The sequence below is a fragment of the Euleptes europaea genome, chromosome 4 (assembly GCF_029931775.1).
Source record: "Euleptes europaea isolate rEulEur1 chromosome 4, rEulEur1.hap1, whole genome shotgun sequence".
In the NCBI taxonomy this organism is placed as follows: Eukaryota; Metazoa; Chordata; class Lepidosauria; order Squamata; family Sphaerodactylidae; genus Euleptes; species Euleptes europaea.
Genome location: NC_079315.1, coordinates 17,649,863 through 17,662,516, shown reverse-complemented (window position 1 = coordinate 17,662,516; position 12,654 = coordinate 17,649,863). Strand labels below are relative to the sequence as shown.

The following is a 12,654-nucleotide window of genomic DNA, read 5'->3' as shown; positions in this document are numbered from 1 at the left end:
TCTCATAATATGTCCAAAGTATGATAGCCTCAGTTTAGTCATTTTAGCTTCTAGGGTCAGTTCAGGCTTGATTTGATCTAAAACCCACTGAGTTGTTTTTTTTTGTGTTTTTTTTTTGGCAGTCCACGGAATCCGTAACACTCTCCTCCAACACCCCATTTCAAAGGAGTCAACTTTCTTCCTATCAGCTTTCTTCATTATCCAGCTCTCACACCCATACATAGTAATAGGGAATACAATGGCACAAATTAACCTGATCTTGGTTGCCAGTGACACATTCTTACACTTAAGAATCTTTTCTAGCTCCTTCATGGCTGCCCTTCCCAGTCTCAATCACCTTCTGATTTCTTGGCTGCCGTCTCCCTTTTGGTTGATGATGGGGCCAAGGAATAGAAAGTCTTCAACAATTTCAATTTTCTCATTGTCAACCTTAAAGTTGTGTAATTCTCCTGTAGTCATTACTTTTGTCTTCTTGGTGTTCAGCTGCAATCCTGCTTTGGCACTTTCTGTTTTAACTTTCAGCAGTAGTCGTTTCAGGTCTTCGCTATTTTCTGCCAGTAATGTAGTATCATCGGCATATCTCAAATTGTTAATGTTCCTCCCCCCAATTTTCACTCCACCCTCCTCTAAATCTAATCCAGTTTTCCTGCTGTCTAACACCTTTGCCAATTGGAAACCATTCTGTTTCTCCATATTCTGTCCTAACTGTGGCCTCTTGTCCAGAATACAGGTTGCTCATCAAAACGATCAAATGTTGTGGCACACCCATTTCCTTTAAAACCAGCCACAGCTTTTCATGATCCACACAGTCAAACGTTTTGCTGTAATCTATGAAACACAAGCTGATTTTCTTCTGAAATTCTCTTGTATGCTCCACTAACCAACGTAAGTTTGCAATATGATCTCTGGTGCCTCTTCCTCTTCTGAATCCAGGTTGAACACCAGGCATTTCTTGTTCCATATATGGTAGTCTTTGTTGTAGGATTTTGAGCATCACTTTACATGCATGAGAAATTAATGTGATAGTTCGGTAGTTGCTGCAATCTTTGACATCTCCTTTCTTTGGAATTGGGTTGTAAACTGATTGTTTCCAGTCTGTGGGCCATTGTTTTGTTTTCCATATTTGTTGGCATATTCTTGTCAAGATTTTAATGTACTCCGTTTCTGTGGCTTGGAATAGCTCTATTGATATCCCATCTGCTCCTGGTGCTTTGTTTCTCCCAATTTATTAGAGTTTATGGTCATGGGCAAAACTGTTAGAGACTGCACTTGATGAGAAAGGAGATGGGGAGATCTGGAAATGTTGTACTGGAGTCACAATTCTTCAGCAGGAGTAAAATGCACAAAGCACTTGCAGCAAGCAGCTTAAGGCCCAAAGTACACATCCCATGTAACACAAGATTGCCACAGAGGCTTGCAGCAGGATGCCAGCTGCAAATTCCCCATGGGAACTCAATTCTGAAGCACCGCAGGGGTCTAATTTGGATCAGGACCATGCTGGAGGTGAGGGGGGGCTTCAGCCTACTCTCCTGTACCATTTTCCCGACCCCAAATGGCCCTGAGGTATTATTTGCCTCACATGCCTCACATTATTTGCCTCACATGTATCCACGAGGGGTAGCCATTTTAGTCTGTCATTAGCGGTAGAAAAGAGGAAGAGTCCAGTAGCTCCTTAAAGACTAACAAAATTTCTGACAGGGTGTGAGCATTGGTGATCCACAGCTCACTTCTTCAGATACAGCTAGAATGTGAGTCCATCTATCCTTAAGTAGAGAAGAGTGAATTAGACACACTATGACAATGTAAATGTCAAAAGCAAGTAAATGATATTACCAGCCGTGATTGGATTAGGTGTGGTATGCAAAGGTTTGATATGCAAGAATCCAGTAGATGTGCATCCCCCTACAATCCAAATCAGGTCCATCGGCACTTCAGAATTGAGTTCCTATGGGGAACTTGCAGCTGGCATATGGCTGCAAGTCCCCGTGGCGATCACATGTTACATGTAAGGTGACTTTTGAGCCGAAGAAGAAGGACCCTTTTCAAAAATTGTGGTCTTATGGGGTAAAGAGAACCGGAAAGCAACTTGGAAGATTAAAAGGGGTGAGGCAATGACCCGGATGTTGAGAGGTTTGTAGGGGCAGGCAAGTTCTGAAAGTGCCCTCAGAATCGGCAAGAACCTAAATTGCAGCAGCCGTTCAGTTGTTGCCCAAATTCTGAAGAGCCCATTTCAGTATTTAGACTTCGTTGCCCACTGTTGCAAGTTGCAACGCAAGAAAGAGAGGACCGGTCGATTCGCTTTGCATTTGTATTCCAAGCTGTCAGTTTGACCAAACGTTTCTCAGGTGGGTTAGTAGCAGGCCGAGCTTTCAGTCCTGGGTGAATTACCTGTGGTGCTGAGAAGCCTCCCTGGAGTATTTAACAGTACAAAGCGTGTGGCAGGAGTGGCAGCTTACCTGAAAGAGAGGGGTCTGGGAAAGTGCATGTCATACACCATTGAGATGATGATTCAATGTGGTGATGTTCAGAAGAGGAAGCAGGCGTGCCGGTTTTTGGAGGCTTGTACGTTTTTCACCCGCTGGGGCTTTACTGTCAACATATTAACAAAAAAGGACCATCTGTCTGCAGCATTACACTCTAGACTTTGTGCAGCGTCTCTGAGAAGACCTTGGGGGGAGGGTGTTCCACAGCTATCAAAGATTAACTGGGCTTCTTCGCATAGTCTTGTCTGAAAATATTCTGGAGGGGTCTCGGAAAATGTTTGGTTGAAACAGGTAGAAAACAAACCACAGGTTGAAATGGAGACCTTCTGCATCTACTGTATCACCAAGAGAGCTATATTCCTCCTGTAAACATTTTACTGGTCAACATCCCAGGAATAGAAAAATCACATTAACAAGTAGTAAAAGGTCTCAGTGTGCATAAACCCTTCATTTAAGATCATAGAAGGCAAACAGGAAATAGTTGGTCTAGTGTATGAAGCAGTGAGAAAATAATTTTTGTTGTGAATAAATTGTATAACTAAGAATGAGCTTAGGCGTTCAAAGGGAATCAAGCTTCACTAATCCAATATATCTTCCTGTGCATGCAGCTAGATTACTTATGAGGATATTAAAAGCGAAGCACGGGAATACATTTCTCTTGAAGGCCAGGGATCTTAATTTGCCCCACAGATATCTTGTTAGTATCGGTTAACAAAAGGTCTCATTACTGCAGGCCAGCAAAACTGTTTGCTCTACCAACTTTCTTCGTTGGCTTCCCTGAATGTGTTCAAATGTTGAGTTATTGAACCCAAAGTAGGAGAGACTGTCTGTCAAAGAACTAACATTTCAAAATACAATTTATAGGAATGCTCAGAGAAGCGGATGTTTGGAGGGACGTTCCCTACTTTCCCCTTCGTCTATTACTATGATAATAAATATGATATCAAGAGGGGCTTTCAAAAAGCAAAGAAAAAAGTGCAAGGTATGATAAACATTTCATGCTTTTATCGTTGTCTGTTAACAGAAGTAGTAAACATATTTATGCTAATTTGATTTATGCTTGAGAATTAAAATAAGTAGACTCAGGATTATTTCAGAATTGACACAAACAGTATTTTCCATTTGTAATGTGATGCCTCCAAAGACAATTCTGGCCTTAAAACATTTTGTTCAGCAGTCAACAAGGCCACATTGGTTCCTTATCGAGAAACTGAAGTATCCAGTTACTTCTGCGTTTTGAGCAGCACGCAAGAAAAATATTGTAAAGAACCAAACTTATTTCTAAGGTAAAAATTTGAACATGTGCACATGAGTATTGGAGAACATGAGTATTGTAAGTACTCATAAAAATTGCATCAATTAGTATTCAGTCAGGATTACTGCTGTTTTAAACCTGTATATGACTAAAGCTGCTAAGTACCTGGAGATTTCACAGTTTGTTGGCCTCAAACATCTCATCATATAGATTTCTCTATATAAGGTTGGATGTTTGTTTATTGGGTTGGGATACCCTTAATGCTGGTATGAACTCACTGAGAAAACGTATCTGTGACACCTATGTTATGATTGTTGGTTGGCTTTTCTCTGCAGCTTGACCTCTAAAATGAGTGGGATAGAAAAGTATCCATTTGTTGCCAAAGTATTTAATAGGGCTGTGCACCATTTTTTTCGGCATTTTTCAGGTTTGGGTTTAATAAACCCGGAAATTAAAAAAAAAAATAGACAAATCCTTATATTGGCTATTTTCGGATAATCGAAAATCTTCAGGTTTACTAAACCTGAACCCAAAAAATACGTGGCACAGAGTTGAACTCTGGTTTCAGCTGAGCCCAGTGTTCAGTTCTGCACTGCCTGCTGCCTCCGAAGTCCACGTGGACTTCAGAGGTGGCGAGGGCTGAGCCAGCAGGTGAGGGAGGGGGGAAATGGTGGCAGAGCCAAACTGGACCTGAAAAATGCCAAAAAAATGGCATTATTCAGGATCTTCTTTTTTGACTCCCTTTAATTGCCGCCATTTTTTTCTGGTTAAAAAAAAAACACCTGAAAAATACCAATAAGGTAATTTCGGGATTTTTTCGGTTCAGCTTTAGCCAAATGTACACCCTTGTATTTAATAACAGTGGGTTAGATCTGACAATCCATGAGCCAAAAGATTGTGGATCCCCACAGCAAGCCTTTTTAATTTCATGAATAATCTGATAGAAGGGAGGGGGAAAGCAATTTCACACAGTCCCTTGACCATTTGGGCTGTTAGTCCACACAAGTTCCGTGACCCTGGGAATCAACTTTCCCAGTGCTGGAAAGGGACTAGTAGCAGGAAGGTAACAGGGGAAAGATCTGCTGACTGAGTACTGGTTCCAGCCATTTAAATCCAGCGCAACTCCAACTTGCATGTGCTGCTGGGCTTTTATGTTCTAATAATGTGACCTCTTAAGTATCACCCAGTGTTTGGTTTTACAGATCTTCAGGAAGCTGGCCTTCTTCCCATGGCATTGAAGAGACCACACATGGATGATGACCAGAAGGTGCACACCCATAAGAAAAAGGGGAAACTGTTGAAGGAACACAACAAAAGAGTGGAAAAGCGTCACAGAAAGCTCAAGAAGTCCCAGGCAGACAAACACAAAGGAAGGAAACACAAGAAAGACGTCCAAAACAACTGTAACATAGAGGAGAACTTTCCCAGAGGAGGTCACTCGAAAGCTCTGAAGTGGCACAAAAAACCCAGTGCTTCTGCAAATGGGGACAAACCAGAAATTGCGAAGGCTTCCTCGGAGGCAGCAAGAAAACGTGGGGAAAAGAAAAAAAAGAACTACACAGTCAGTAGCCCCACCAGGGATGAAAGTTTATTTCTTATAAAGCAGAGAAAGAAGAAATCAAAACAGAAGCCTAGTAACTGATATGATTGCAAGAAGGTAGCTTGGGGAGTGGGTGGGGCTTAGCTTCAGGCGAGGCTTTGACCCACCCTCTCCATGTTACAGTGTAGAGCGCCAGACCACATCAGGCCATCTAAGCAGAGGCTGGGATACCAAAAAGCAGAGAAGCTCGTCCGTGCCATCTCTCTGAGGGCATCTTGGTCTGTGACGGTGATTCATGTGTACATCGGTACTGGTGTGTTTTCTGCAATGTCTGTATTTGGATTAAAGGTGTTTTTTGGGGGAGGGCAGGTGGCAAAGCTGAAAGCAAAAGGAGCATTCGGGTCTCCTCTGTTTCATATGTACTTTTTTTTTTTTTTTTTTTACAAATCCTACGATTTATTAAAGCACCTGCTGAGCACACTTGGTTTGCTTGCATCTTGGCCTTTAAAGAGCAGCTTTTTAAACTAGGAAAACTCTCAGAGGGGTGTGGAGACTACAAGAAATAAACTTAGAACTGTTGCACGTATGTGGCAGAAGCGGCAGAAGGTATGAGTGACTCATGATTCCTTTTTAGCAGCTGATGCAGGGACAGGGGTGCACATCATCCCCCTTCTCATGAGACCCGACATTGGTAGTGGCTTCGTTCTTCTTTCATGATTTATGGAATACGTGTTATGAAATGCCTGGAAATCCATGATCTCTCATGGCTTCTTAAAAGAAGTGGGCGTGTTCCAATTGGGGCGACAGAGCTAGGAAAAAAGGGGAGTTTAACCTTTCCTTCCATGCACCATTTTTCATGATGCGTCTCTCTCTCCCCCCAAACGTCTAGTTCCTCTGCCAGGGGAAACCGTGTCTACAGCAGAATAAAAGTTCAGTGGAAACAGCTACTTTTGTGGCACTGTGATCCCCAAATCCAAGTTACTCCCTGACTACTTTTAGAAGCCCCCCAGGAGATCTCCAGTGGCTCTCCTGACATCTCTGCTTAACCCCTTAATGTATGAAATAGATAGGCGGTGGGGAGAGAGATACTGCAAGCAGGTTCTCCTTTTCATCCTGATTCATTTACCTGCCAGGATCTGTCATGATGTTTCTGTCTCATGCTGATGGCGTCCTCCCGTCTTAGAATTTGTTACCTGTGTCTTTGGTTTGTCATACTCCCTTCTCCACAAGTTTGAGTAGCGTGCCTGGTAGGAAAGCAGATCTTTATTTTCTTCTTTTTTAAAAAATTTTTTCTTTTTTCTTTTCTTTTAATAGAAACAGTAAAATCCTGAAACCTCACCCATTGGGACTTTAAAGTTAGGTGGTTTTCAGGATTTTGCCTCCCAACTTCCTTAGCGTAGCTAACTAACGTTGCAATTAAATTATTAAAAATTTAACTATGGATTTAAATGTTGAATTAAATCTTTGTAAGTAGGTGTCGAGTTTTTTTAAGAATGTAATCATGTAAAAACCCATCTGTTCTCAGAAATAAATTGTTTTATAATTCTGTTTCTTTAAAACAATGCATTTCTGTCCATTTGCAGTAGTTAATTTTGTTACAGGAATAAATGCAATATCCAAGGGGGAAAGTAACAGTGACTTCCTTGTTTGCCTCGGGAAATCAAGTCTGTAACATCTTAAATTCATACTATCAAATGATGTTAGTTATAGCAAGTTTTTGGGCTGTTTTTACACATTATCTTTTTTGACGGACGTTAATCTCCTCGTAAGAAGAATTGTGAAGCTGTCCTGGGCGACTGCGGGTCAGTACTGAAATCCTATTGTCATGGATAAACCTCTTTCCTGCTGTCATAAAAATGGAAGCTGTCCTTTAGTGCTTCTTAAAGTTGAACACATCATGATAATCTTACTGAATCGTGCCATTGGCCTGTCTAGCTTGCTATTTTTTGCTCTGACTGGAAGCAGGTCTCCCTAGGTCCTAAGAAGAGAGACGTCTTTCTCCATAACTTCTGCCTCAGCCTTAGTTCACAAAGATCTGAAGTGGTAGAGTGGACTGCCCCACTGCAGGTGAAGAATCACATTTTGGGATGTTCCCTTATGGCACTGTTCCCCCATGCATCTCCTGTGAACACCATGGTACCTGCGTGGAGAGAGCCAGCATGGTGTAGTGATTAAGAGCGGTGGTTAAGAGCAGTGGACTCTAATCTGGAGAACCGGGTTTGATACCCCACTCCTCCACATGAGCACGGAGTCTAATCTGGTGAACTGGGTTGGTTTCCCCACTCCACATAAAGCCAAGGGTGACCTTGGGCTAGTCACAGTTCTCCCTGAATCCCTCAGCCCCACCTACCTCACAATATGTCTGTTGTGGGAAGGGGAAGGTGATTGTAAGCGGGTTTGATCCTTAAGTGGTAGAGAAAGTTGGCGTATAAAAAACAACCCTTCCTTCCTTTCTCTCTTCCTGGCACCCATTTCATTCTTCCCCAAAGCAAAGAGCCGGTCTTGGCTTTCCTCCACCATGTTGGAGCAGAGTTGCTTCTGATGAGCTCAGGAGGCATCAACTTCGTGTCTGCCAAGAGCACTGCTTTGAAAACTCTCACTTCCGTAGGAGGCCTCTTGGCTTGGAATTTCCCAATATTTTGTGACTGGCCCCAGCCCCCATGGCAACCATTTTGTGACTGGCTGCCTCCTCATCCTGTCAAGTCGGTGGTGCCCACTGTTTTTAGAAGCCAAAAGTGCCCACATACTCAATATCGGTGGAGAACCTGCTTTGCCATAAAGTGGAAGGGCGAGGTACTTCCTCCAAGGCTGATGGAGAGGAAGTGCCAGGAGATTGCCAGTAGCCTGCAGCCAAAGCAGAGCAAGAAGGCAGGAGCACCTCACAGGGAGCCCCATTGGGCATCAAGGGGGACATTTCCCCAGCCAAAGCAAAGAAAGGGGAACACCTCATGAGAAGCCCCACTGGGCACCAGGGGCATAACATGAAATTTCCTCTCTCCTCGAAGGCGGTGCAAAATTAAGAACTTTGAATGAAACCTTTAAAATCAATATAATAAAACTGGGAGTTAATCAAGAGAGATGAATAGCAGAGATGTCATAGAAAAAGAAGAGTTGGTTTTTATACGTCGACTTTCTCTACCACTTAAGGAAGAATCAAGCTGGCTTACAATCTCCTTTCCTTCCTTTCCCCACAACAGACACCTTGTGAGGTAGGGTGAGGCTGAGAGAGCTCTAAGAGAACTGTGACTAGCCCAAGGTCTCCCAGCTAGCTTCATGTGGAGGAGTGGGGAAACCAATCCAGTTCACCAGATTATAGTCCTCCGTTCATGTAGAGGAGTGGGGAAATCGAACCTGGTTCTCCAGATTAGAATCCGCCACTCCTAACCACTGCTCTTAACCACTACACCACACTGGCTCTTTTTTCTCAACTCCCACAGACCGGGTCAAACAGGAATGGAAAAAAAATAACCAGGTAGCACATTCAAAACAGAATCTAGAGGGGGAAGTGGACAATCAGATAGTGATATAGTGCAATAATCTGAGCAAAATCATGCAGTAAAGATTGTCATATGCAAGCAGCATTAAAACTGACTGCTGAGACCCATGCACACACAAAAATATTTCCTGCAGTTCTGCTCAATGAAAAAAAATTAACAGTAAATCCTCTTCAGGTATATTTTAGGCCAGCACAAGTTGCCCGTGTCGTCTTTTATCTCTTCAAAGCGAAGTGCACTTCAGTATGTCAGCTTTTCCACGTGCTGGGGGGTTGCTTTGGTTTTCTCCTTTTCAAAGAACTGTCAGTCTTCTCTCTCAAGAAGCCTGGGGCTGAATAACATCCTCATCCCAGGAGGGGATGGTGTCTCAGGGTCACAGTTGATATGCACTGGCAAAGTAGCATGAGGGAGTTGGCACCGTGGGAATAAATAAAGGGCTTCCCCTCAACATAAAGAGGTGGCAAGAAGGTAGCAGAAATGGTCAGAATCTGATTTCTTCAGGAGTGGCGTGTGGGGTAGGATGGGCAGGAATAAAGCGTTAATTATTGGCTGGGGACTCCATACGCCAGTCAAAAGGTGGTTTCTAAAACCTGCTCGTCTTCTACCTGTATTAGAATATGGATTCTGAGGAAGTGGACAAGTCAGAAATACCAAGGAGCTGGAGTATTCTGCATGGTATTTCCAGAGCTGCTGTAGCAAACCTCCTTCAACTTAATCTGTGAAACAATTTACATACCCAGTATTCTTTTGCATATTCGGAACCCAAGTTAAATCCAAGATATCTTGGGTCATTTACACAGGGCTGACTTTGCCGCTCACTCGCAGCAGAGTTTAATGATCCGAAACATATAACGCCTATTCATGGGTGCGGAGTGAAACGACAAACTCCAGGGCTGAGTTTTTTTCATTGGTCATTCAGGCAGGGCTGACTTTGGAGTTCTTACAAAAACAAAAGTTTGCAATGACAGACATCAATGTGTACCCAAATGCAGAGTCTGAAAATACTTTCAAATGAGGCAGAATATTTCTTTTGAGTAGATTACCACATCCTTCTTGCATATTGAATTATTCATACCAGAGCTGTTCATTTATAAAGCTATGGGTCTGTTATAAAGCTATGGCCCACCCATTCAAAAATTAAATTATGAATGTAAGGTACTAGAAAACTAATCAACTTTCATAAATTCCAAAGGAAGCATCTAAAATTAATAATTTTAAATGTTTGTATCTTAGAGCACTTTCCTGCCCCACAAGCATCTCTCTCTGGTAACCTAAATTATGGAGTAGGGGTCACTGGTGGCGTGGGAGGGAAGTAGTTGTGCATTTCCTGCGATGTGCAGGGGGTTGGACTAGATGACCCTGGTGGTCCCTTCCAACTCTATGATTCTAAATGTTCTCCAGGTTATCAGGAAGAAATGCCATAAATGCCTTAAATGCCAAAAATGTGGATTCTTTTATTCACATTTTCTTTCACAGTTCAAGAACACAAGGCACTACATCATGTCTGCCTTAAAATAAAATGTCAGTTCATTTGCCTGAAAAACGAAATCCCTATTGCCGAACACTCCACTTGGATGTGAAGAGGAAAAGCAAAAATATGGTAAATATGACAGTGCCTCGGAAGAGTGACAGACAGCTGATGATACACTGTTGAGAAAGAAAGGACGACTGAGAATGGGAGAATGAATGAATATTACACAATGGATGATAAAATCTCTTATTTATACTAAATTGCATGCAGTGTCTATTTTCTATAAATGTAGAAGCCAGTGTGCTGTCCTGCCAAGAAATGGAACTCTAGACATGAATTCACAGATGAAGCAGATAGGGCAGTCCCAAATATTTCTGTAAAATTACACAACTAATTCCATAATTTACAAAATAAACTGGGAGTGCTCGGGTTCCAGTAAATTATAGTCTTCCAACAAAATTTATACTGCTAGCCCACCATTCGTTTTCTGTCAGTACAGCTAGGAAAAGTATTTTAGATTTCTCAGCATCCCACATTTGCCATTTTTGTATACAATTTTTTTACAGAGGTACAGAAGAAAATATAGCAGAGTTATTACATTCATTTTGCCTATTGAGATCCTTAACATTCAGCTTTTCTTCATTTCTAGATCTTCTTTGGTATAGACTGGTTTGTGATTATCTTGATGGAGTTTACCTAAATCCTTTCTCAAGATAATCCCTGGTTTTTCATACCCTTTTATATTACATTGTCTTCTGAATTTCTGTTTTATATTTTAATTCAGGTTCAGGCTCAATAACTCTGATGTTATATGCTGATAATTCTATTACAGTGATCATAACTTTCTACAGAAACTAATATAGCTTGACTATTGCTTGCATAATCTCTGTGCAAAGAGGGTTTCATTTTCTTTTCTGCTTTTACTCACTTTACCTTGCTCCATCCTAATGTTTGTTGCTATAGAATCTGTTTAAGAAAACTAAAGTGCCAGCGAACTGATATCCCTATCAAGACTTCTTCTTCCTCTTCCTCCTCCTCCTCTTCCATAAGGAAACTATGTAAGCTCAAAGCCAAATCTTCATGGTTGCTTCTTGTTTATAAAAGAATTAGCGGTGAGCAGGTTAGTGGTCAAGTTGGCGAATGACACCTTTTTATTCAGGGTGGTGAAAACCAAAGCAGATTGTGAAGAACTTCAGAAGGATCTCTCTACATTTGGTGAGTGGGCAACAATGTAAGAAATAAAATTCAATGTAGATAAGTGTAAGATGGTGTATATTGGAATAACAACCAAAAAATCCTAACTTTAAATAAATGCTGATTGAGTCTCAACTGGGAGAGACTGAGAAAGAGATCTTGGAGCTGTAGTGGAAATCTCTATGAAAATATCAACTCAGTGTGTGACGATGAAGAAGGCAAAATCCATGCTGAGGGATAGTAGGAAAGGGACTGAAAATAAAATGGCCCTTTTTGACCTATGGTGCGGCATCATTTGGAATACTGTGTACACTTTGGGTTGCCACATCTCCAAAAAAGATGTTGCAGAGCTGGAACAACTGCAGAAGATGCCAACCAGGATGATTTTGTGATAGACACCTTTTCAATGAGGAGGTTGAAGTGTCTGGGGCTTTTCAGTTTAGAAAAAAAAGTTGACTGGGGGGAGGACGTGATTGAGATGAATATAATTATGCATGGGGTAGAGAAAGTGGATAAAATGTATTCAACCTCTCCCATAATACTGGAAATTGGGGGCACCCAGTGAAACTTATGGTAGATAGTGTCAGAAGGGGGGAATACCTCTTTATTCAACAAGTAATTGAATTATATTCACTGAATTGAATTATATTCTCTGAAGATGATATAGTGATGGCCATCAGCATTGATGTCTTTAAGACACAATTGGACAGATCTATGGTAGATATGTCCCATCAATGGCTACTGGGTCGTGGTTACTAAAGGAGACCTCTGTATTCAGAGGCAGTAAACCTCTGAATAACAGTGCTAGGAGGCAGCATCAGGGGAAGGCCTCGGTTTCTGTACCCTGTGTGTTAGCTGCCATTTGAAATAGGATGCTGGATGAGATGGGCCACTGGTCTGTTCCAGCAGGGGCTCTATCTAGGAGAGATATTGGGCTTTCCACATGGGTTTGTCATCCGTTGTGATCTCATACTGTTTCAGTTTATCTCCTTGATTCCCGCACACATTTTTGTGCCTTTGGTTTTCACTTTGTCCCTCTCTCCCCCCACCCCACCCCCGTGGAGGGTTTCTCGCTCTTTTGAGACAACTTCCCCCAATGTTTTTATGGATTCCGGTTTTGAGTCAGCTTTTTCCTCATGTGTAATGTTTCTGTCGGTTTTCCTTGTTGCACCCACCTCCAGCCTACTTTTCAATGTTTAGGCTGTCGTCATCATTAA

The 12,654-nt window shown here is 42.0% G+C and overlaps 1 protein-coding gene across 1 annotated transcript in view; it reads left to right on the top strand.

Moving 5' to 3' along the window:
• The window catches only part of ZCCHC7 (zinc finger CCHC-type containing 7), a 161,525-nt gene extending 156,096 nt beyond the window's left edge, over positions 1-5,429 (top strand). Inside the window, exons 7-8 of the mRNA XM_056848601.1 lie at positions 3,348-3,465; positions 4,941-5,429. Coding sequence (XP_056704579.1) covers positions 3,348-3,465; positions 4,941-5,380 — 558 coding nt within the window. The 3' untranslated portion in view covers positions 5,381-5,429. The remainder of the gene's footprint in view (positions 1-3,347; positions 3,466-4,940) is intronic.
• The last annotated feature ends 7,225 nt before the right edge of the window (positions 5,430-12,654 follow it).